Source organism: Nicotiana attenuata, chromosome 10 (assembly GCF_001879085.1).
Source record: "Nicotiana attenuata strain UT chromosome 10, NIATTr2, whole genome shotgun sequence".
Lineage (NCBI taxonomy): Eukaryota > Viridiplantae > Streptophyta > Magnoliopsida > Solanales > Solanaceae > Nicotiana > Nicotiana attenuata.
Window position 1 is genome coordinate 19,877,409 of NC_031998.1, and position 26,181 is coordinate 19,903,589.

The 26,181-nt window shown below is 36.9% G+C and overlaps 1 protein-coding gene across 1 annotated transcript; it reads right to left on the reverse strand.

Annotated features, from left to right (window-relative positions):
- LOC109233126 (serine/threonine protein phosphatase 2A 57 kDa regulatory subunit B' theta isoform-like) lies at positions 14,680-21,778 on the reverse strand. The gene is made up of 2 exons (XM_019398896.1): positions 19,699-21,778; positions 14,680-15,248 (listed from the first exon to the last, which is right to left on the reverse strand). Exons 1-2 carry the CDS (start codon positions 20,890-20,892, stop codon positions 14,898-14,900), a joined length of 1,545 nt encoding a protein of 514 aa, XP_019254441.1. The 5' UTR covers positions 20,893-21,778; the 3' UTR covers positions 14,680-14,897.

The window sequence follows — 26,181 nt, forward strand, 5'->3', positions numbered from 1 at the left end:
GAAAAGTGACGAAACAGCCTCGGACGACCTAGGGCTTCCCAATTTGATCTGAAATTCGAGGCGCTGGAAAAGGTTTTTGGGGGTTCTGTTGATGGATTTGGGAAGAGGAGGGTACAGGGGTTGCCTTGTACCAATTTGAGGCTGTGTGGAGCGACTAAGTTTTTTGAGTCTGATTTTGGATTTGAAATTCGTACAGGCTGAGAGAGATTTGAGATGAGCTGCTTTGGGGTTTAGGAAGAGGAAGGTAAGGGGATTGTTTGGTGTTAATTTGGGGTGAAATGGGGTGGCGTTGCCAGGTTTCCAGGTGGTGGGAATTTAGGGCGGCTAGGGTTCCGAATAGGGTCTCTGACAGGGTGGAAATGAGAGACGATGGGAGGGGTTGGGGGGGGGGGGAGATTTGCGGACACTTATATATAAAAATCCACCCAGTTCCAGAACCGTCCGATCATCAGAGATCAACGACCAAGGTTGGCTGTTACAAAAATGACACCGTTCGGACTTCAAAAGGGGGGGGGGGGACCGGGTTTGGGTGCATTTGGGCCTGGGAATCCGTTTGGGCTGGTATTTGATTTGGGATTGGCCCAAAATTGGGGTCTCTTATTAAAGACTCTCTTTCTTTCATTTTCTATTCCCTTTTCTTCTTTTTTTTTTTTTTNTCCACTCTACCGGCATCATCATTGACATCCATGTTAAGAAGCACGGCTTCAAGAGGATCTTCAACATTAATCAAGGCACTTGTGTCATCCACTATCACTGCTGTGACAATGTCCACAAATGAACACACCTCCGTGCTATTGGGTTGTCTCATTGATTTGCACACATGAAATACCACCTTCTCATCACCCACACGGAATGTTAACTCCCCTGCTTCCACATCAACCAATGCCTTCCCCGTAGCTAGGAAAGGTCTTCCAAGAATGATTGGTACTTCGAAATCCACTTCACAATCCAATATGACAAAGTCGGCCGGCAATATGAATTTGTCCACCCGGACAAGCACATCGTCAATTATACCTAAAGGCCTCTTCATCGACCGGTCCGCCATTTGAAGTCTCATTGAGGTTGGCCTAGGTTGCCCAATTCCCAAAGTCTTGAAGACTGAGTACGGCATCAAATTAATGCTAGCCCCCAAGTCACATAGGGCCTTAGCAAACTCCGCACTCCCGATAGTGCAAGGAATAGTAAAAGCTCCAGGGTCTTCTAGTTTCGGGGCCATAGAATGCACAAATGCACTAACTTAGTGCGTCATCTTTATTGTTTCACACTCCATAGAACGCTTCTTGGTGACTAAATCCTTCATAAATTTTGCGTACCCAGGCATTTGTTCAAGTGCCTCCACTAAAGGAACATTGATTGTGAGGCTCTTCATCATGTCTATGAATTTCTTGAACTGATTGTCATTCTTTTGCTTTGCTAACCGCTGAGGATATGGTGGTGGTGGTCTAGGCAAGGGTGCCTAGGCCTTGGGCACCGCCGGCTCGGGTATATCAATAATGTGTTCCCTAGACGGGTTCACGGCATCTTGAGTCTCTACCCCGGCCTCATCATCAATATCAATCCGCACATCATTTGTCACTATTGGTTCAACCACATTGTCAACATTCAAAAGTACATCATCATCATGCAACTCAACTTCATCATTCACAACCCGATTCTCATCCGAGGCATGCACATCACCGCCTCTTCCACTCCTAGTTGTAACCGCCATCACATGATTGTTACCCCCCTTCGGGTTCACTACCATGTCACTTGGTAGCGCACATTTAGGTCGGGTATTTAAAACTTGAGAAATTTGTCCTATTTGCACCTCTAGGTTCCGGATAGATGTGTTATGTGAATCCAATTGTGCGTCAGAATCTTGGTTCTTTTTCATCATCTGCTCGAACATCATCTCTATCCGTCCCATATCACTTCCGGAAGAACTAGGCCCTTGTGACTGAAAGGAAGGTGGATTGTTTGGTTGTTGGAACATGGGGGACCTTTGAAAGCCTTGCCCCCTACCACCATTATTCCACCCTCCTTGATTGCTATTGTTGTTGCTCCAATTGTTGTTGTTCCCGTTCCAATTGCCTTGGTTATTACCTTGATTACCCCAATTGTTGTTCTGATTGTTATTGTTCCAATTGTTACCACCTTGTTTTTGATTATTGTTATACCAATTGCCGCCTCCTTGTTGATTGCCCCAATTGCCTTGGGGGCGCCATTGTTGATTCCCTTGATTTCCTCTATTTCCTTGGTAGTTATTGACATATTGGCATTCCTCACTTTGATCATCATAACACTCGTTCGAATAACCACCACCATCATTGTTGTTGTCAAACTGCTCACCATTACCTTGAGGTTGTTGTTGCCCTCTTTGCCTCCTTTTTAGCATAGAAACATTCTCCATTGCATTGACTTGGCGCGGATTTTGTACTTGTTGCAATTGTGCCTTCGCCAACTGATTCATTGTTGTTGTAAGTTCGGCAATAGCTTGTCTATGGTCATTCAACTCCTTGTGCAAATGGATGACCGTGGGGTCACCTTGGGGTACATTCGCTCGGCATTTCCATACCGAAGAGGTGTCAGCCATTTCATCAAGTACGTCACATGCCTTTTGGTAAGAAAGTTTCATAAAGTTCCCACCGGCCAATTGGTTCACAATGCACTGATTCGTGGTGTTGATGCCCCTATAGAAAGTCTGCTGGATCATCGCCTCAGTCATGTCGTTGTTAGGGTACTCCTTCACCATTGTTCTATATCGCTCCCAGATCTCGTGCAATGGTTCTTCTGGCATTTGCTTGAAAGCTAGAATCTCGTCCCGAAGAGATGCCATATGACTTGGAGAAAAGAACTTGGCAATAAATTTGTTCGCCAATTCATCCCATGTGGTGATAGAATGATTTGATAACCTTTCTAACCAGTCCAACGCTTTGCCCAGAAGAGAAAACGGGAAAAGCCTCAATCGCAACGCATCCTGACACGTTTGTTTGTTTGCTGCCCCAGCAAGTATCTACGAACCCCTTCAAGTGCTTGTATGCATTTTGGTCGGAGGCGCCCGTAAAATATCCCCTTTGCTCGAGCAAGGTCAACATGACATTTGTGATTTGAAAGTTCCCCGCCCGAATTCGGGGAGGAACGATGGCACTTGCGTACCCTTGATTAGGAAGAACTCTTGGGACTGCTCTTGGCGGTGGCGGAGGAGGGTGGTCTGGAATAGGATTGTTGTCATTTGCGTTGGCCGGACGGCCTCTACGTGGAACTTGAGGTGGTATAACCTCTTCGGGCTCAAGATCCTCTACCTCCTCCCCCGCGTTCACGTTGTCAAGAGGGTCGTTTGCACTGAGAGCCATAGTACCTGAATGATTGACACAAATAGAATTAGTAAACAAGAAGGAAAGAGAAGCAAAACACAAAACTAACTAAACCGATAGTCAACACCGTAAGCTCCCCGGCAACGGCGCCAAAAAGTTGATCGCAACCATCTCAACACTACACAATAGCAGGAAGAGTGGGTAGCAATAACTGATACCCGATTAGTGATCGGGGTCGAATTTTCGCAGGGAGCTTGGAATGGAGTTGTATTGCCTGTTTAGTTTAGAATTGCGTTTGTACTTCTAATTGCACTCCTAACATTTTTTGGGGGGTTTTATATTTAAAACTACTATTGTAATCTAAGAATTAAAGCTAAATTATGTTGTGCTTAATATAGGAAAAAGGCACTAGGGTTATGACACTACCTAAGTGGCTAGCTAACGGGTAGAAGCTACTAAGGGGAGATTGATAAATCTGGGTTTAGTGCTGTAGCCGTTGCACAATTGCACTCATTCTCACACCTCTCGGTAGAGAGAACGATTTTGCCCAATTGACTCTCTCGATACCAATTAGGTAGGCCAATTAGACCGGGCAACTAGGGCTCAAGTAGGGTAGTTACTCTTTCGAGGTTTAACCCGTTAATTGGGACTACCATTCTCATGGGTCCATCCCAATTCCTTGTTGGGTTAACTTTTAGGGTCATATGACTCTCTCTCAAGAAGAGTTAGACCCACTAAGCTTGAATTCTTGTTTGCAACCACAAATTCTAGATTGAAACACAAAATCAACCCAAATAACAAATACCCAATCTCAATCTCACCCTAGAATGCAACACCCATTAACTACCCACACTAGGGTTGAGCCACAACCCTAGCTAAGGGGTTTAGCTAGACATAATTAAAGAAGAAACAGTAGAAATAGATGATGAAATGAACATAATAATTGATTACTACTTAAAATCTATGATCTTCCAGAGTAAAAATGCCAAAATAGGCTACAAAATACTTCTCACGACCGCAGATCTTGTTTAGCAGCTAAAACATGACCTAAAAATGTTAAAAAGATCTATTTATACCGAGCTAGAAAATCTGGACAAAAATGCCCCTGCGAGGTAGGCGCGGACCGTGCAAAAAGGGAGTGCGACCGCGTTGGCCCTTGGACTCTGGAACTCTATTCTCTGAAGTTGGGATCGCGGACCGCGCAGAAATGTAGCACGACCGCGTTTGAGGACGGGCGCGGACCGCGTATAAATGGAGCGCGGCCGCGTGGCAGTACTTTGGCAAAAACACCATCTCTCTGAATCTCATCCACGCGGACCGCGTAAAAAGGAGCGCGGACCGTGCAGGATGCCCTTGAATGAACCAGTCTCTGAATATCCTAGCGCGGCCGCATGGCAAAACAGTGCGGTCCGCGCTAGGTCTTCTTGTTCCCCACTTCAATTGGTCTTTGACACTTGGCAGGTTTCACTCCGTTTTGAGTCGATCTTTGACATTTGTCATCTTGTCGCTCAAACCTCCAATCAAGCGCAACTTGTAAGCATTTTGGGATTATTTTGTGGCAATTCATAACAAAAGCAATAGCAAGTAGGGGTATAATCATGTTAAAGTCCTAACTTATCAATGGCCTAGCCGTTCGGGCCGTGATCGGACGCCATGCCGCAAACATGGCGGTGGCTGTGCTGGAAATGATTGATTTGGAATTGTGGATTTGGTTGACGTCTCAAAAGAGATGAACTAGTCGATCGGGTCGAGATCGGACTCCGTGTAGGAACACGGTGGTATGGTGGATTGTGGCACATGGCACTGAGATTATCAACTTAATAAGATGGAAATTTAACAGGAGACTTTGTAATCCTTACTTGATGTTTTTCGTATTTGTTTGAAAGCTCTTGTTGTACATCATGACTGTTTCCTCTATGTCTAATTGTTCATTCTATTAAGATGGTGTTTTAGCTTTATATACTAGTACTATTCGACAGTACTAACGTCCCTTTTGCCGGGGGCGCTACATCTTTTAATGGATGTAGGTGGTTCTATAGCCGACAATGTTGATCGCAGCTAGCGGTGCTTCGCCTTCACCTTCCCAGCAGTCTTGGTAAGCCCCATTTCATCCCGGGGACATGTGATGCATCTTTCCACATTTTTGAGGTATAGCCGAGGCCTTGTTGCCGACACTTTGATAGCACTTCCTTTTATCTACTTAGAGGCTCCGTAGATATTGTGCGGGTTGTACAGGGGTATTGGGAAGGTCAACAAACTATCTATGTGTTTTGGACTCGTGTTCCACTAGATCTTAAAGTATATGTATTTTGGGAACTTAATAGTGATGTAACTAATGAAATGGCTTAGTAATGTGTGTATATATATATATATGACCTCCTATTGTCTAATTAACGAAAGTATATCTTCCCTCGGTCATAAGTGAGTTGGGTAGAAAGGGTCTGATAGGCTTGCTCGACTGGGTTCACTCGGTTGAGCGTCGATTGCGCTCCTCGAGGTTGGGGCGTGACACCATAGGAACAAGTTGCCACGGTTGAAGGACCATCTGCAGTCAGACGGAGTACGCGGATGACAGCCTTAGAACAGGAAATGGCAGGGTTGCGCACTTCCGTCACGGAATTGGGGACTAGAGTTGATGCCTTGGCCACCCAAAATGCGAAGTCGGAGAAGAAAATCATGGGCTGGCTGCGTGCGTTGGGGAGGGCGTGTCATCTCGACCCCAGCACTGTCTCCGATCAAGACTGATCTTCTAGGGAAGTTCCTTTACCTCGCATTACTTTATTTTGTATAACATGGGGACATGCCATCATTTTAAGTGTAGGGTAGGGGATACTCTATTTGTATGTTGTATGTAGAATAGTTTCATAGTTTATTTACATAAATCATTTTCGACTTTTCTCGACGATGGATATCATTCGACGAGTTTCTTGAGGGACTAAATTTGAAGAAGGAAAAAAACACAAAATGATTTTCTTTTGTAGTAGTGTATCAATTCCCCCTTGGTTTTTCTTTAAGCCACGGTTCTTTTCCAAGGGTTTCATTTGAACCGGGTGTAGTTAGTTTTTTATTGTTAGTTAGGAACTTGTGGGCTATGGGTGGAAATAGAAATAGTATCTCTTAACGTCGTAATGCCTTGAATATAGCGGGTACTTTAGTGTGATGCTTAGGCTCAGTTATTGACTTTTGTAAGAATGCCTTAAATTGTATGTTCTTAATTTGGATTAAGTACCATGATCAAAGTGTTTGATGACCCAATCTGGATTGAGTTATGTGCCATGTGTGTGTGAGGCTTGTTGTATTCTGTGCACGACATTTGATGCATAGAACTTGCCCCTTGTGTCTGCAAAGCGAAATAGTAGTCTTGTTTGGTCTGGGAAGTGATATAGGCATTTCTTTGTTGAACCATATATATACTTCATCCACCTATTTGTTATGTATCGTAGTTAACCCCGTTGAGCCTGTAATCATGTTTCTTTGGCAACCACACTACAAGCCTTACCCATTTGTTTGAATTAACCATCTATTGGAACCTTTTAACCTCTCATGAGCACTTGAATAGTTATGAACTTTGTAAAAGCTAAATTGTGGGTAGTTGGTTTGGATTTTGAGTGGAACTAATGAAATAAGGAGAAAGGTGCAGTGTTTTGATAAAGTAAGAGCCACCTGAATAAAAAAAACAGAAAAGAAAAATAAAAATATAGCTGGATTATTGTAAAAAAATATTCCTTGATAAGTGGAGGCTCTTGATGTAAGTGTGCTTAAAGAAGAATGGAGTTAATATATAGTGATGTGAAGGTGGAGTTATGGTTTGACATAAGTGTGGGGTTTTGAATGTTAAAGTATATGTATTAACGTGCTTAGGGAGGTGTAGTCACTCTTATATCTAAATGTATCCTACCCGTCCCGCAGCCTACATTACAACCAAATAAAGTCCTACTTGATCCTACTGAATGAACTCGATTAGTAGAGTAGTACACAACAGGTAAGACTATGGTGCATCTTTTGTGGCATATGAATTTCATTTCTGAGAGTGAATGAATTCTGTTCATTTTGAAGTTTCTTAGTGTGCGTGCATTTTATTAATTGTGGAATGAGTCTCTTTTGTTGTGAGCAGGCACTTGATTCATGAAGGAGAGGTAAGTCTGGACCTCTAAGTAGAGTAAGTAAGCTGGTTAGGAATATTGCGTGGTTCGCGGGAGTCAACTCTTGAGGTGTAGATGTTACACTAATGCACTCAATCTATGTGGAATATTCTTGGTGTGACAAGTTAGGGAAGTCGCTCAAGGAAGTTAGGCCTCTGTAGAGTGTGGTTTGATTGCTCGAGGACGAGCAAAGGTTTAAGTGTGGGGTGTTGATAGTAGGCTATAATTATGCAATTTAGATACTATTTACACTCTAATTTAGCCGCACTTTATCAATGTTTGAATGTTAAAAGATAACAAAATGCTCTAATTAAGAGCTTTATGCTTCGCAGGAGCCACTCCGAGCTATGAGGAAGCTAAAGAGTGCTTTGGAGTCAATATGGAGCGTGGAAGGCCAATCGGAGGTTAGCACGATCGAAAAGGAGAAAGAAAAGCAAGTAGCGAAGTCCCCTACAGGTGCGCGGCCGCGGACTGACCGCGCACTGAGGCAGAACACTGGGCAAAATCTGTGGTTGACTCGGCGGTCCAATCCGCGGCCGCGGACGAGCTGATGGAAGCCAATAACCCAGGGGCAATTATCTAATTTTTAAGGAGACTAACCTAAACCTATATGAAGCCTAATTCGCCCAGAAGAGAAATATAGCCGTTTCTAGAGAGATTTTGGAGGCAAGAACACGGGAGGAAGACAGAGAATTTCCTTAGGAGTTTTCATCTTCTTCTTCTTCTTAATTTCATTGTTGATTATGACTTTTTATAGTGAATTTTTATCTATTAGTATGAGTAGCTAAACCCGTCATCTAGGGTTGATGGAACCAATTGTTGGATGAAGTCTTGACTCTGTTTTGGTATAATTGAGCCGTTTTTACTCTATGATTGTTCAACTACGTGTTGTCTTGTGATTAATTAAAAGGGCACTTGATTAATCGTGTCTAGTTATCTTGTGTTGCTTGAGAAAGAACACTTGGTTAGATTGTTGTTGAACAACACCACTTTCGGGTAAGTTAAGAGATTAATTACTTAAATTTGAAAGCAGGGTTAGAGATAATGAAGCTTTGGTGGGATAATTCTGAGTTGCATAAATTGTTAACTAGAGTAGTTCGAGAGAATGCTTCTAGTAAATTATCATAATTGATCGAGAGATAATTGCGGTAGCCCAGAATTCATACTCCTTATAGAGTGTCACGGCGAGATTATAGCTAACGTATCAGGAATTAATCCGACAATTGGGAAAATCAATAACCCTAGACCATTTTACCATTAAATTCAACTCCATTCTTGATTATTGCTAGTTTTATTGTCATTTTTCCTTAGTTAACTAAATTCTACTCATTATCCATTAAATATTGTATCTGGGAATTGTCTGAGCTTATCATTAGCAGTGTTAAAAGTTGTAGTAAATAGGTTAGTTCCGTTGGGATTCGACTCCGGACTTGAACCGAATTATATTTGCAGCGACCGCTTAGTCCTTTACAAGGCATAGTTGGGCGTGATCATGAAGCTATGTTATTAGCTTGTTATTTATAAATTGATGGAATTATTTATGAGTTGTGAAAAGATTATCTCCTTAACCTAAAATTTTTAAAAATGCGGGGGTTCATGGTGTCTAGAGTTATATACCATGTTTCTAAGAAGAAAAATCTTAAGAAAATTTGTTTGTTAAAATTATAACGAGACCTTACAAAATTGAGATTATTTGTGGAAAAAATTTGTATTAGAAGATAAAAAATATGTTGTATTTCTGGCTTTGAAAAGTTATTTTATTTTGTGTCTCTTGGTTATTTGAGTTAAGAAATTATTGAATTATGATTTGTTGCCTACTTCAGATATTTCTATAGACGTTAAAGTTGCTTCTATGTTTGAAATTTTTTACTTTGGTATTTGAATATGGAAGATACCAAAAGAAAATATGTGTTAAAGATGTTTCAAAAGGCACTTGTATAGAAGTCAAGTTTCATTTCATTTAAGATGATTTTGTGCCTTACTCGGGAAATACTATGAGTTAGTATTATGTATTTGGATTTTCCATTGTATTAGAAGGATAAAATGATAATATTGAATCTTCGATTCAGATGATAAGAAGCTCACTAGTGATTGTGTGATCACTTTTTGGTGGGGTGTTGTGGTATTGAAACTGCCTAGCAATGAGGCTGATTAAGCATCCTCTTGGTGAGTGTTCCACTAGGAATTAAGTCGACAATATTTATGTCAATGAATTGTGATTGCCAAGGCGCAATAGCCATTGTAAGAAAATAAATCTTTTAATGGGAAGAGTAGATACATTCTCTTGAGACATAATGTGACAAAGCAATTGCTTATAGATGAGAGTTTTTTATACATATTATCTGTAGTCAAAAGAGGATTTGACCGGTCCTTTGACTTATAAGTGAAACATCGAGTGGTTGAGACTTTTGCCAATTTGAGATGTATTAACAATGATGGTAACCCAACGTATGTGATTGGAGATCCCTTAAAGTAGGTTCATGTGGGTAATAACAAGTCATTAGTTGATCAAATATGCACCATTAAATTATGTCTCTTCCTATGGTGCGTGTGTATATAGTGCAAGACTGCAAGGAATGTGAGGTTGAGTTATTATACTCTTAATCCAATAATCCATAGCCTTTTGTAGGTGGTGTATTGCGCTGCCGAATACACTTGATGGATAGACCTATATGAGTGTGGAGTGGGACCGTTCCTATAAAAATTTTGGCAAAATTTCTAGAGCACTCATGAAAACCAGGCAGACGCATGGCCTTTTAGCGCAAAACCGCGAGAACGACAAAGATTGTGCGAGTATAATGTGATAAATAAGACGCTAGGCTTACAAAAGAATTTTCGGTTCATAGAAGTATTAAACTTCACCAATTATTCTGTAAGCTTAATCTTATTTTTCTAGGTCTGGTTCATAGTCTACGAGACATCAGATTCGATGCATTGTACTCAAATGTAGAAAATCCAGCAAAATATTCTATCCTTCTATTCCTTTTGAGATATGTTGGGGAATGTTAGAAAAATAGTGAATATGGTATCTCAAAGAAAGTGTCAAGAATCATATTTTCTGAAAGTGTCTAGACTCATTTTATCAACATTTAGTGTCTTTATTGTTTCATGCAATAATGAGTCATTATTCTATATTTGTAACCGTTGGACCATTACTCACCCATTATAACCACTTGATTCCATTCACCTATACATATACACATTTTTTATATACATTCTTTCTGGTGTGGTAGATACTAAGCTAGCGTTTGACCATAGATTCCCAAATTTATTTTGAAAAATTTGATTTGGGTGAAGTTGGTTTGAAGATGAAAATGTGCTTGGACATCAGTTTTGAAAACATATTTTCCACATTTATTTTGGAAAAATATGAAACATGACTTATACCCACAAGTTCTAAAAACTATCACAAATACCTAACAGTACCATTATCAATAACATTCATTATATTATCGCAAATCATATAAATAAATTTGGTACAAAATTATAATTTTTATAATGAAACTACATAATACACTATCAGATAACCGAGAAGAGAAAGCAACATTGTTACAAAATAATAAATGGCCAAAGGCTTGGCAACATATAAGAGGAAGGTGAATTAGGGTGTACATAAACTTTAGGTGAAAATAGTCCCTTGTTTTGAAACATATTTTTCGAAATAACTTCACATGCACCTAAAGAGACATACAAAAAGCAACAGGTTGTTCTTTATACTCAAACACACCATAATCAATTACAATTAGCACCATTCAGGTAATTCTAATAAAGTTAGACTCCGCAACCAGAAACATCTTCAAACGGAACAATATATAATTTCTGTCAACATATTGAAGAATTTTAGAGGTAAAAGAGAGAAAGTATAAGAAAAAAATGCAAACAGTGCTGGTGTTTTAGGATTGTCTGAACTTCTCGTTAACTTATATTCATCAATTAAAAGCTCTTTCTTTAGAATTTGGAACTTTCTTTCTTGACCTTTGCCAATCAAACTACTTTTACAGCCTTCTTCACCTCTCAGGAAGTTATTCACCTTCTTTTGCAGCCTTCAGAGGATATTTGCTCAACATTAATTACAATATTTTCACTCTATTAATGGAGGTTAGTTAAGTAACCAAATAGGTTTATCTCCCAAGAGATGGATATAGTATAGTTAATTAGTCATATAGCACTATACTCTTGAGACAGAAAATTTAAATAGCTTAACCAATTGAAAAGTTTGCTGTAATTCTCTCAAAAATGTTTTTAAACCTTTCTCAAAAACGTCCCTTTTTCAAATGAATGAAAACGTGCTCAACAGGGAACTTATAAAAGGCTTAGTATCAACTAATTAAAATACTTTGGCGTCCTTTGGTAGGAGTTTTAGAAGAACAATGCAAGCATTAATTTGTTATTCCCTTGTTTGGTATTAGTTATACAAGCTATTTGGTATAGCAAATCATGGTATTAGCAATGCAAGGGTTTTTAATAGGAATTTTTACCTCATATAGCAAAGGTTAACACATTATTTATTTTAAATAAATACCATTTAAAAAAATTATATTCTATAGATTCCTTTAAATGTTTATAGCAAAATATCTAATTTTGGTTAACTCCTACCCCTAAGCCACTAAATACGTTATTCAGTTACGCTATTTTATTTCTCTCTACTTTGATACATGTCATTCTCTTCCCCATTCCCTAAAAACACGATGCTCAATCTCAAAATTACTCTCACCCACATCACCTACGTTCTCTCTGATCCCAATTTCTCCAATTCCATCGGATGTTGCTTTCTCTTAAATTTTTTAATGTATACCCGATTTGAGCAAACTTCAGACACTACTTCCACTTCCTTCTTCTTCTCTTTTTCTTATTTTCTTTCTTCTCCCTTCTTCTTTGTTGCTGTTTGAAAGCTATAGGTATGTTAATATTAGAGAAAGAAGAAACTAAGTGTTTGGATTCTGATAATGTGAATTGTGGGATTTGTTTTGAGGAATATACTTTTTTTCCAATCGGCGCGCACAACACAGGGGTTTTTGCTCGACTGCGGATTCGCCGGAAATTAGGGTTTGTTCTTGAACAAAGACGACGGAGTTTGGGATGAGTAACTTGATTTTCTGTTAATATATTTCAATGTATTTTTAGCGTATCATGTTGTATTTTCATGTATTTTATTGTATTCATTGTCTTTATTTTCATTGTAATTCGATGTATCTCGCCGTATTCCATGTATTTCATTGTATTCACTGTCTTTTTTTTTTTTTAATTTCAATATATCCCGCTGTATTCTATGTATTTCATTGTATTCACTGTCTCGCTATATGCCATCAATGTATTCATATATTTTTTTTAATTAATATAATTTATGTATTCAGATGTATTATATAATTTCTCTGAAGATTGCTATATTTTTGGGGTATTTTTCCGTTGAGAATTTTTGTTATAACTGGAGATACAATTTTTGTGTGTTATACTTGAGTTTGTTGGGTTATATTAGGAGTCTATTATGTTAATTGATTCACTTTTCGTTTAAAAATAGTATAATCCCCTGTTTCATGCCGTGAATACATTCGAATACAATAATCTGTCCAACTGTAGTCCCATGTTTCATGCCATGAATGCAGTCGAATACACTCGAATACAACAACTGATTAGCTGGACTTCCCTGATTCACGCCTATTTTTGCTATTGTATTCATGAATACAGTAGCTTAAATACATCTAATACATCCTATAACAACAGAAAACGTATCTACAATCCGTAATATAGCAAATGGTATCTATAGATAGTGCTTTATGAAAATTTCTCTTTTTAATACTTGCATAAATATGGTTAAAGACATAATTTCCCCTCAAATCTCTCAAAACCTAATTCCAAATGCTCCATATTTTGTATATTTTTTATTGTGATATTTTAGTTAATTTTTTTCCTTTAGTATTCTACTATAATCAAAATAATATCATATTTAATACTAAATTTGATTATGAAGTCGCTCAAAGTATAAACTAAAGTTTTCTTTATTTGATAAAAATCCATCCATTTTTTTCAAAAATGAAGTTTTTCATATTTTGTATTATAAGTCATAGCAATTAAGTTTTTCTTCTCTTTTAACTTTAATATTTCAATTAGTTTTCTTTTGTAATTTTGCTCCCCTGTAAAAAAAAAAAAAAAAAAAAAAAAAAGAAAGAATTGGCTTTAGAGAGATCAAGAATGTGGAGGGCAATAAACCTATTGCAATAAAAGTAGTGTACAAAATTAAAGAATGTGGAGGGTATTTTTGTAAATAACCAATTTTTTAAGAAATTATGCAGTGTTTTAATACACCAAACCAAACAGTGGATATGAAATAATCTCAGCATAACTAATTCCAACATTATTAATACACCATATTCAACATTACTCTTTAAGTCTTATACCTCCTATCAAACGACCCCGCAAGGAAATAGCACTTAACATGAGGAGATACGTTCATAGATAATGTTAGGCAGCCGTTTGATAAAATAAAAACCTGAAATTTCAATCAACTATACTTTGCAGATACTATCTGGATTTTGCCTTCATTTTTTCTATATTTTTTTTACGATTTTTTTCTGTAGTTAGTAGTATATACTCCCTTCGTTCACTTTTACTTGACACGTTTTGACTTTTCACGCCTCTTAAGAAATAATAAATGAAGTGCATAATTTACCATGATACCCATATTAATTGATGCATATTTTATTAGATTTGAGGAAATGATTTGAAATGAGTAATAAATACTGTGGGTATAACAGGAAAAAAAAATGTGTCTTCTCTTGATATGCGTAAAGCAACAAGTAAAAATGAAAATCTATTTTTAGTAAGAGTGAACAGAGGGAGTAATTATTTTGATTGAAAGCTCATGTAGCTTTTGGTTCATTTCTCCTAGAAGCCAGTTAATGCTTACTACCCTGACAAAGTTTAGTTCCAAAGTTCAAGAAGAAAATAGGAGAGCCGCCTCGTTATACACAGAACCTCTTTGTTAACAACCATTCCTTGAGCTTTCACAAAAACAAATAAATGAAAAAGCTTGATGCCATAGCCTTGCTACATGATTGATTGCCTGCAATGTTCTTTCCAGCTTTAACTCACATTCTTCCATTCTCAATTTACCTTTGTGATTTTCCAATCAGATCAAAACTAATCAGCTTCTGTAGCCTTTCTATTTGTAAAGAGTCTCTTGAACAAAATGCCATACCACATCTGTTGAAGAGTTGTATTTGCCAACACAATAGACACGCTAAATATTTCAAAAAAGTATAATCATGATAAACGTACTTGCTCCCATATCATTTCCACATTGCCAAAGTTAACACATATATAAACAAATTATAGTTACAACTACAGCTATCAGGATGAAAAAGCCAATGAAACAAAAAATCCCTTCTCCCCTTTGATAAATTCACTGCTTCCAAAATGTAAACTAACCGGAAATATCAAAATGAAGAACAAGTCTATCTTAGTATTAAGTTCGAGAATGTCCAGTGGACGGCACAAGCACAGCTTCATTACTTGTAGAATTTTTGGCAGCAACATCTTCCAATCGTTTCCATGTAGCTTCACGTCTTGATTTAATCTCATCTTCCTTCAATTCGTCTTCCTGAAACTTGTGCAAGCACTCCTTGAATAGCTCAGGATCAAGATCATAGAATATCTTCCGAATATTCAGTGACAAACTGTGAACAGCCTGATTCCAATGGTTTCTGCCATTTCTCTCCAGTGCAGGAAAGATGATAGGCAGTATCACCTTTCGATTTTGCTTTATCAAATTCTCAATGTGATCGTTGTTCCACAAAAACAAAGCCCTTTCTGCCACCTATAGTCAACACAAACACTAACTCTTCTGAATCGGCAAATTTGAAAATTAATCAGAGCAAAGCAAAAGTATTCAGAATGCTTGTATTCAAATATGTCCACTAACTCATTGTGGAAAACATCAAATAACTGATTTTTCTCAAGAGTCCTTAAACGTTCATCTATATTAAAAAACCAAAATAAATATAAAGGAACTTCTATATACAGCAATCTTTAGTTTTACAACATAGCAATTAGTCATACGATGTTAAGAATCAATAATTGAAAAATAAAATTAAAAAAATTAAGAGGATGAGGAGAAGAAGATAAAACAGAAGAAGAATTAGAAAAGGAAATTGCACTTTCGCTCCCTCAATTTACACAATGTTCCAATCCTGACGTTCTGAATCCTACTAAGCATATTTAAGTTTCGATTAACTGACACATAATCTTTTGGTCGGTTAGTAGAGGGACCAAAAGGTGAGCTAGCTCTAAGCAACGCGTTATCAAAACATAAAGCAACATGCATCAACATGCAGCTAAACTGCCTGGCTTCAGTTCCACTTTAATGAAAAGTCTATCATTCTTTTGTAACACAGCACTAATATTACTCAAGCATAGACAAAGATTTGTACGTCCCCACGACAGCATGGCTTTCTCAAAGTAACTTACACAAGGTATGTTTTTATTTCTACCAAGAATTTTTACATGAGGTACATTGTCATGAATTTATCGAAGCTTCAATTGAAAATAAACCTACTTTTGCAATATCTCCATTTAATTATCATAATCAATGTTCTCTGCAATACAATAATCCACTCTGTATCCACTCCGTACATCACTTCAAATGCTCCCCAAGTTAGCCACAGTAATACTGTACATTGAGCTCGCTATTTGCGTGCACCTAGACTATTCCACCGGGTACTTGCCACCTCCTACTAACACAGGTACCTAGTTACTCTACTGACCAAGGCTTAAGTAGATGGGGTTTAACAATGGTTTCCACGGTTTGCACCCACTTCATTGACCATCAGGCCACACATTTTGGTGCCCCAAGTTGTAGCCACATAATCTGAATTAAATCTTCTTCCTTTTGTTATCTAGAGGAACTATATCTTCTTTGCTATAAGTAAAATTTGTATTATTAATTGAATGAAGTATTATTTACTTTATTGATAAATTTGTACACCCCTTTAACAGAGTAATTTACCCAAATTAAGCCTGACCCAACATTATTCTCTCCTCCTTTTGGCTTCCATTGCTACCACTCCAATCATCAGACTTCCACAAAGAATTTCCAACAAAAAGAGGTTCAGTACACATCTTACACCCTCTTCTTCCAGTCAATTCTGATGCTGCTACTCCTATTCTAGCTTATCTGTATAACTGCCCTCAGATTGAAGGCATTAAATGAAAGAAAATAGAATTTTGAAAATGCTTTGTCTCACTAGTCTATGCACAACAGGCACCTGAACAGTGTAGAGTGATAGTATTCAAGAGAAATAAGTCATGTTTATGACTTGTACAGCATATTTGTTTTCAAACTTTTTCCCATTACCACTCTCACATGAATTAGGGATGAAGCACAAAAGTCATCTCTGTTGGACATTAAGTGTACCATGATCAAAGATCCTAGCGGACCATGCTTCTGCAAGATTAAGTGAATAGAGGTTTTCATGAACAGGTGATAAAAAATTCATCTAATTCTTTTCCAAGCAATATTACTGTGTTTGGTTATTATACAATCAATACTGCACACGGATTACTGTGTGGAAATAAAAATATTCATCGATCACAAGTCCAAATACCTTCTGAAAACTAAATGCTACCTTTTGCTACTATTGGCTAATTTGTATTGGATAGATCTGAGCTATCTATTATTTTACTTTGTCCTCATATCAACAACAACAACAACAAACCCTGTATGTTCCCAACAGGTGGGCTCTGGGGAGGGTAGTCTAGTATGTGTGCAGACCTTACCCCTACATTGTCCTCATATCACATTACAGAATAGGCAATACAACCATATCTACAAAGTGTGGTGGCTGGCAGGGTTTAGCTCAATTTGCAAAGGTTGAGGGACTTGTATCTTAAGTCAAAGGTTTGAGGCCCGTGCTAAGAGAACTAACTCTTGTATTTAAGTGGAGAAGGGTATAGGGGCGGGCCCATCATCCCCGAATTTAGAAGGCTGCGGGTGGCCCAAAAGGTCAACTCCAGATAGATTTCTCAATCATAAAAAAAGAATATGGTGAAGTGAAACGATGGTAAGATGCATTGCATAATAGGAGTGCATAGAAAGATAACATACTTCAAGCCAGATCAGACAACCAGAAGAACTAATCAGAAATTTTTCCACGGAGAATAACGCAGAACTTGAAGAAATATACTGTATATTGTTTTGCTTATCCCGAAAAAGAAAAAAAAAGAAAGAAAAGGGGGACTAGAGGAAAGTAGCATGTATCCTGCGTTTTAAAGGTACAGCATTTCACAGATCATCTATCATTAAAGAGAGAGACTACCATGCATGGAAGAAAAACATCCTCAGCACTAAAAACGGCTAGCACAACCAAAAGGGGCTAACTTTTTCAATCTAATAAAAATGTCTTACAGTGAAAATCCAAAGATCCGATATCAGTATCATGCTATTGCCAACATTTTTTTTTTTTTTTGGGGCGAGAGAAAGGTAACTGCAATATAAAGATAGCACTAAGTGCTGTAGTACAAGTGAGCAAAAAACCAAAAGAAAAAATACTTTCCAGTCTTACAGGGATTCTAAGAGGCTAAGTATGGAAGCTGTTGTACAACTTTAACCTCAATGCATAAATGGTTGCACATTGAACAGATGGAAATGATGGACATGAAGACATGCGTCATTCTGCATGCAGCAGTAGCAGTGGCAAAGAAGAATTCTCTAGGATTCGTTACAGTTTTACATGTGCGGAAAAATCACGCGGCAGTAAATGGTGCGTCCAATATATGTGGTTTCAATATTTTGAAATCTTTAATCGTCATCGATCATCTTTTATGGGAATGATCAGGTTCCTTTTTCAATAAGTCCTTCATGAGCAAAAGTAAAATCCACCATCATCAGTGAATAAAAAGGCTTATGACACATAAAAGTACAACTCATCTCAGCACAAGATAGAAACAAGGGGAAAAATTCTCTGCCAATTAACAGGAATTGGGATGAAAAAGGGGGCACAAGCTCAACTTTTCCTGCCCATTTTCTCTTTGTTGTTGATTTTTTTTTTCTCTATTCAAAGAATCATGAGTTGAGCTTAATTGAAGCAGCCAGGATTCATATAGCTGATCCCAACTTGTTTGGGACTGAGGCGTAGTTGCTGTTATTTAAAGAATCAGAACTATATTTCATTTTTTATACTTCATCTTACTAGTTCTATTGCAGAGCGAACTACCAGCATTTCAGATCAATTTTTATGCTTAAGTTAGTTTTTTCTTATAAATTTTCATGAAAGTAATGTATTACTACAGAAGATGCTGAATACAGTACATCCTGATCAAGAGTCTTTGAAGCTCCTGTACATCGGCATCTGGTTTTTATGCTAAAGTTAGTTATCAAATTATCATCACTCAACAAAGCAATATAAGGTGGAAACTTTTGAAATTTTTGTGTTTTTAGTTGTTCAACAACTATAGTATTCGCTTACCATTTTACAGTATAAACATCCGCCTATCACGTCAGCAGTACAGAATAACAGAAAACTACTTTAGACAATTATATTCATCTTCCCATGATGGAACTAAACTACATTATAAGATTTGAATTACCAAGCTAGGGTACCACGAATAGGCAGATAATCAACTAAAATAAACTCACCACCACTCCATCTCAAACTCATATAGTAGCAGCTCCATAACAGCCCCTGACAAATACTAAATTTATTGCTTAATTTACATAATATTCAAGAAACCAGTCACTACAGAATAAGAGCTTCATTTACCATAACAAACAAATCCACCTCTGCATTAATCGTGACTTATATACAGACACCACAAGACATGCTGCACATTCACCATTGGAAATTACTAACAAAACTATGGCTATAACAACAGTGTGCACTCAAACAATCACAGAATATAAATGCTGCTTCATCCAAAGAGGGCGGGGGGATGGTAGTCCAGATCATCTCAACCCATCAGAAGAAAACGCGCTTTGGCAAGAAAAGAAAAGAAGAAACCGGGAGAGAAGTATTGCAGGTCAGTTAAATTTTTCTTAGTTTCAATCATTTTCCATTTCTCCATTTCCGCCAGACAACACATGACCAGTGCAAGCTAGGAAACATAAACATACTGCACGCCACGTCAATCCACAAAGTATATATTAAAACCAATGTTGCCTACAGAGATAAGAAAATAGTGCTGTTCTACGATACATATATTACATGCATGTACTGGCATGCTTGATAAATAGAAGACGCATATCCAAAATTCCAAATACAACGGACACATACCTGAAAATGCAAACTAGTCAAGCAATGAGCAATTCGACGAAACAATGGCACCATACACCTTTGGAAATCTGGTGGCTGAGTAGCTTCCAAGATTTCCTCCAACTCACCAAGGAACATGACTTCCTTTGAGCTATTTGTTACTGGCCAATACTTTAACAATCCCCTAATAACTGTATCAGCAAGCTTGCAGTCTTTCTCCACAAACTGTGTCATACAATAAGTTAACTGTTGATGGTACATGGCTAAGCATTTGGGTTTATGCAGGGGGATCAGCGTCCGCACAAGAAAAAGCTTGTGTTCTTCTTTTAGTGGCAAAGCAAACCCATTGATTATGCTGCCCAGAATTTCCAGAAGCTCTGCAATCCCATTATGCTTTTCAGTCTCAAAAACGAAATGGTAAAATATGTTATTAATAGCCTTCCTAATATAAGGTCGGTGTACCATGAACTTCCCATAGACACGGTGCAGTATTATTTTCAAGTACTCCCTCTCTCTAGGGTCCTCAGAGTCAAAAAGATCAAGCAATCTGAGAACAAAGGAATGATCTACATATCTTTTAGCAATTTTTGCATCAGTTTCCGGTGATGCAACAAATCTTAGAAGAAACTCATACACAATCTGCAGATGTGGCCATGCAGGATCCATTGCAGGCTCATCCTCTTCCACATCAAAGGCCAACGCCTTGTTCTCCCGAGGCTGAGGCATGAGTTCCCTAAACAAATTTGTAGACACCATTTTTACTACTTCTTGCATCACCACTTCTGTAAATTTTACATTTGCAGAAGTCACGTACTCCACGAGCTCCAGCAATGTCTGTCGCTTGATCTCCTTTTCTTTAAGGTTCTTTGTAGGATCAGTGAAGTCAAACAAAACACAACACATGCTGACCTTCCTAATAAACAAGTTCTGCTTCTCAGAATTGGGAACATCCCTAAAATTTGGCAATGCATCATAAGAAGCTACAACCAGATTCCCATTCACCTTAAAACTCCCATCTCGAACAAACTTATCCCCCATTCCATATCCTGAAGCTGAAACAGAATAAGGGGCTGAAATAACAGTACTGGCTGATACTCCAACTTTTTTATTTCCTCCATCACTTTTCTTTGAACTGCTAGTTGAAGAACTTGAACTAGAAGTACCAGCTGTCTTTGACTGCTTCTTAGAGTTCTTTTTACCAAATATCTTGATCATATTTCTCTTCAATTTGAAACTTTATATAAATAACAAGTAAATACTCAACAGAAAGATCAACCAAAACTGAGTAAAGTCATCAAACCAAAGTAAAATCTTCCACCTCAGCTGAAACCCTCATACCACAAGCTCAGCTTTTCAAAAGGGTCCGCACAAAATGATGAAATTACTTCATCAAATAATTCAAGAAATTATTCAGTTACCTACCACCTTCAAGAAAGGGGCTAAAAGGACACTTTTCTCAACCACAAGAAACAGAGGCCTCAATAAATTCAAATAATGAAGAACTAAAATATTGAAAACTATTCAGAAGTACAGATCAAGAATTGAGGAATACCTGAATCAACTCAGAGAAATAAACCCAGTTCCTCAAAATTCAACAACTTTTGCAAAAACCCATGTGTAAAGTTTGAGCCTTTTGACTTAAAAACCCAGATGTATACATGTGTAAAGTCACTGGAAACAGAAAATTATATCAATAAAAACCTTCAGTATTAAATTCAAGAAAACCCCACCTTTTTCAACTTTGCTCTTCCACTAAACAACCATACCAAATGGGGTTTACAAAATAAAGTATATCCCCACACACGCTCTCTTCACTTTTTCAATAATCCCCAAACACAAAAGATTAAACTTTTAATGAAAACTGAAACCCAAAAGAAAAAGAAGTGTTTTTTTTCTTTCTTTTTCTTTGTCACAGTTCAGACACTGGGAAATGGAGCAATTATGGAGATGAATTTGGTGAATCAATTTTGGGGTTCTTGGATTTTTATTTTTTTATTTGTTATTTTTGGTGTTGATTGTTGACTGGGTAAATTATTCTTGGAATTGTATTTGTTTAGCGTGTGCATTCTGACTCGGACCAAACGACCAAAACCCCCAGTCTAATATCCTCTAATTCTCTGTACTTTCTTAATTGGTAATTTGGTACAAGTCAAATGCCCAAACCGGACGGAATATGTTATGATTATTGAGATGTTTAAAATTTTTGCTAATTTACAAAAAGAAAAATTAAGCAGAAAACAATCATAATAACCCTTTTGCTATATATATAAGTCCAAGTTAAACAAAGCTATCTACTATGCAAGCCCACCTCTTTTTGTTGAACCCTATATAGTGAAAGATATGAAAGGGCACACTACTTTCGTTAAGTACCTTGTTGAAAAAGCTGTAATATCTTAGCTAGTTTGGGTAATTTTAATGTCCTAGATGATTAAGAAAAATCTATTGTTTTAACACTAAGAAAAAAAAAACCTAGAAAAGAAGAAGAGTCATTAAGACAAGAGCAGCGGCGGATCCTGGATTCCGAGCAAGGGGTTCAATATTATAAAAAAGTGAACAGTAAAAATTTCATCGAATGAGTTCGTCGAAATTTGTTGAATCCAAATGTAAAGTCAAACGGGTTCATAAAAAAATTTATATCTAAATAGGAATTAAATTATCATCGAAACTCATGTTAACTATATGTTAGATTAAAACTAATACATTAGTTTGTTTTGAAGTAATTGTTTTTGCATAAAAAAATACTAGTAAAAAAGGGCATTCTAAGGAAGAAAAGGCAAAAAAAATATCATGTATAATAGATGATTAACAAAAAAATGAGCAAAAGATAATTGCAAAAATAACTATGTTAATAATTCAATAAGACAAGAAGTTGAAAGCAAACATTAGGAGTCTTAGAGCTTGTTTGGCCAAACTTCTTGGAAGAAAAAAGTACTTTTAAAAAAAAAATTGAGATGTTTGGCCAAAATAAAAAAGTATTTTTGATCAGAAGCAGAAACAATGTTTCTGCTTTTGGCAAGAAGTTACAAATTCTAGCTTCTTCCGAGAAGCGGAATTAGAAGCAGAAAGTTAATTTATTAATAAAAACATCCTTACATTGAATTTAAATTTTTTAAATTATCCCTCATTAATTTAACATTTTTATTTTATTTTTCTCTTTTTACCATACATTTCTTCTCTTTTTTATTCTATTGTATTTTTATTCTCCTTCCCTTATTTCTTCCTGGAATATTCTCTCTATTATAAATAGTTCTCTTATTTTATATAATGATTTATAACAATATATTTTTAATTTATATTAAGCGATGTATGTTGATATATTAAATTATCATGTAAACAATAAGTAATACTAGATGACTCAATATTACGGTTTGAAATAACTATACTTCATATTGATTAAAAAATTTAAATTATATTTTTATTATAATAAATATTTAAATTTATTTATCTCTTTAAATAATACTAATTGCAAACTAAACCTGTATATTCCTTTTTCGTAATTTGATACACCTTTTGTGTAATGTATTGTTCAAGTAGTAGAAAGAAAAAATAATTGCAATATGTAGGAAGTAGGGATCGAACTTGAGCGCTTAAAGAAAATTTGAGCCCCCTTGATCACTAAGCTAAGTTTTAAGCTTCGGACAAGGGGATGCTAGATTTAATATATATGAATAAAAATCAAATTTAACCCTATATAGAAAACGTAATTTTTCGACCTAGGGGGTTCGGATGAAGACCCTTACGCCCCCTAAATCCACCCTGAACAAGAGAGCTACAGGCATGGGCGGATCCACGTTGGTCATTATGGGTGCTCAAGCAGCCATTGCTTTGGACGCGGAACTTGTAGAATTACATTGAAAAATTGATACAGTAATATATTAGATTGTGAGCACTCAGGAACCAAAAGTTTAACTGGGTGCTGTGGTTATTGGGGTTGGTAAACTGCGGCCATTGCCCTTAGCGTCAGATCGAATCCTGCTATATGCTTCTCTTTCCTTGTTCGTTGTTTGCTTTCTTTCTTTTACTTTCTTTATTCCATTTTCATTTTGCTCCCAATATCAGGCCATTCAGCTCCTCTTCTATTTATTTATTTGCTTCCTTTTCTTATTTTCCTGTTTTCAATTTTATCTTTGTTCTGCTCCCCAACTAAGAAAGCATTTTCTGTTTCTTCTTTTTCCCTTTTAGTTCCTCTTTTTCATTTTGCTTTCTTCTCCCCATATTTACTTCCCAAAACTCCTCAAATTCATTTTACTTATATTTGATTTTTGTAGCAATTTGGTGTTAATAGAGATGATCTAGGAGTAAAATTTGATGTTTAGTTTTTAATTTTTTACCCCTATACTTCTAAAACTATGGGTTAAAAGTTTTATATATATTGAGATTTTGATGATCTTTTACGCATATATTCATGCTCTGTGCTAAAAACTTGAGTATAGTTGAACCCATTGATTATACATTCTATATGCCTACTTGACAAAATATAGTGGATCACCCATTACCTCAAAATCCTAGATCAGCCACCGGCTACAAGCAAGCAGGCAAGAAAGATTGGTGCAAAAATACGATGCAAGGGACTCTCCATCTCTAGGAAGATTGTGTCCATGATCTGGGATTCAAATTCCCCTGGGGGGTATGGGTACTATGAAAGGAAGTTGATCACGAAGAGAAGGGCCTTTGTCTAGTTCAGTTTCACCATTAAGATCTCCTAGTAGAATCGAACGGTAACAGAATTATTCTAATAGTTTCGAAGGTTTTAGGCCTGCAGCTTTTCCCTTCCTCCCTTCGTCAGACGGTGCTTGTGTGGAGGGTGCGCCACCTAAAATCGAGCTTGAAGCTCTAACCTTACCAACAAGCCGAGAGTTAATGGTTATTGGTCACGACTACTATCAAAAAGCTCCTACAAAGATGAATATTTCACATGGAGGAGAGTGCATCTTTATGTTGGGTGAGCTAAGCTTGCTGATGGCTCTACTACTCTCATTGTTGGGAGTGGTACTATGAAAAAAAAACCATCTTGTCCTTACTCTTGAATTCTCTTTTATATGTTCTGTCTTTTAATCTCGTCTGTCAGCTCCTTAATAAATTTACAAACTGCATATAGTCACTCCGGACATTAAGATTATCCAAACAGACTAAGATTACAGTCTTTTTTCAGCTAGGTACTTAACGAAAGTAGTGTGCCCTTCCATTCTTTCATTACGTAGGGTTCAAAAAAAAAGATGGGCTTGCATAGTAGATAGCCTTGTTTAACTTGGACTTGCTGCAGGAAGCTTCCTTTGCGAGGTGATGTGCGATTTTATTTTCTTGATGGAAGTTACGTCTCATTACCAGTCCCATCCCCTGGTGCATTAGTAACCTGCAAATAAACTTTAGACTCATAAATATGATTTTTATTATTCAATAATTTAACGACCCCGTGGAGTCCGTTTTAATTTCCAGTGAATAAAGATGCAATTTCTTTGCTAGTTGAAGTCCCTCCTGTAATGCAAAATGTTCTACTTGAATGGAGTCTTGAAAAGAAATCCAACAACGCAGTTTCCATTGTCATTTCTAAATATTCCATTTAATCTGCTTTGAAGATCTTCTTATTTGAAAGCAGCATCAACATTTAGTTTAAACCAACAGTTGGTTTATGCCATTTTATGTTGATTTTTTTTTTTTTTTTTTTGCACAACCAGTTGACTCTTTTTCAGTAAAAGAATTGTGTTCCCATGCGTGATGAGTAACGACAGCAAGAGACACGGTTTGACAAGTATTATTATGAGTATTCCTATTTTTATTTATCCAAAGATTCCATAATACAAATGGAAAGACTTCATGCCAAGAAATGGAGTTTGCGCCAATGCTAAAATTTAGGTATCTTAGTTGAAGAATTCAGTAAGTAGAAGGGGGACTAATGATGTATATACCCATGCTTACCCAAAATTATTGGGCAATAGGGCATTTTATAAAAATGTGAATAATAGTTTCATCTGCAACCTTATACAGCAGACATATACTATCAATATTTAATACCAATAAGAGCTAGGTAGTATCTACATGACAGTCTTTTATGTTGGCATTGTCATAGTAGGAATTTAATTTTGTTGGGACAATTCAGAATCCAAATCGAAGAGAAGTCTTTTCTATTGGTTGTGGAGAGTTGATGATATCATAGCAAAACTTAGCAGTAAACATGCCACTGTAATTTACAGACCAAATTAGAATATCCACTAGATGGGGTTAGATCTAACTGATAATGAGATTGTTATTGTAACAATCCGACGGGTCGTTTTGAGCTTTAGCATTTCATTCGGTGGTTTGAAACTTTGAGTAGCTTCTTATAATGTATTATAACTTGCATTTATGGTTGGTTTTGATTTTCGAGTGGTTCGGAATTGATTTAAAAGAATGACTCTCGATTTGAAAGCTTTAAGTTGGAAGAGTTGATCAAGATTTGACTTTTGGGTAAACGGATTCGAATAAGGTTTTGATTGTTCCGATAGGTTCGTATGATGATTTGGACTT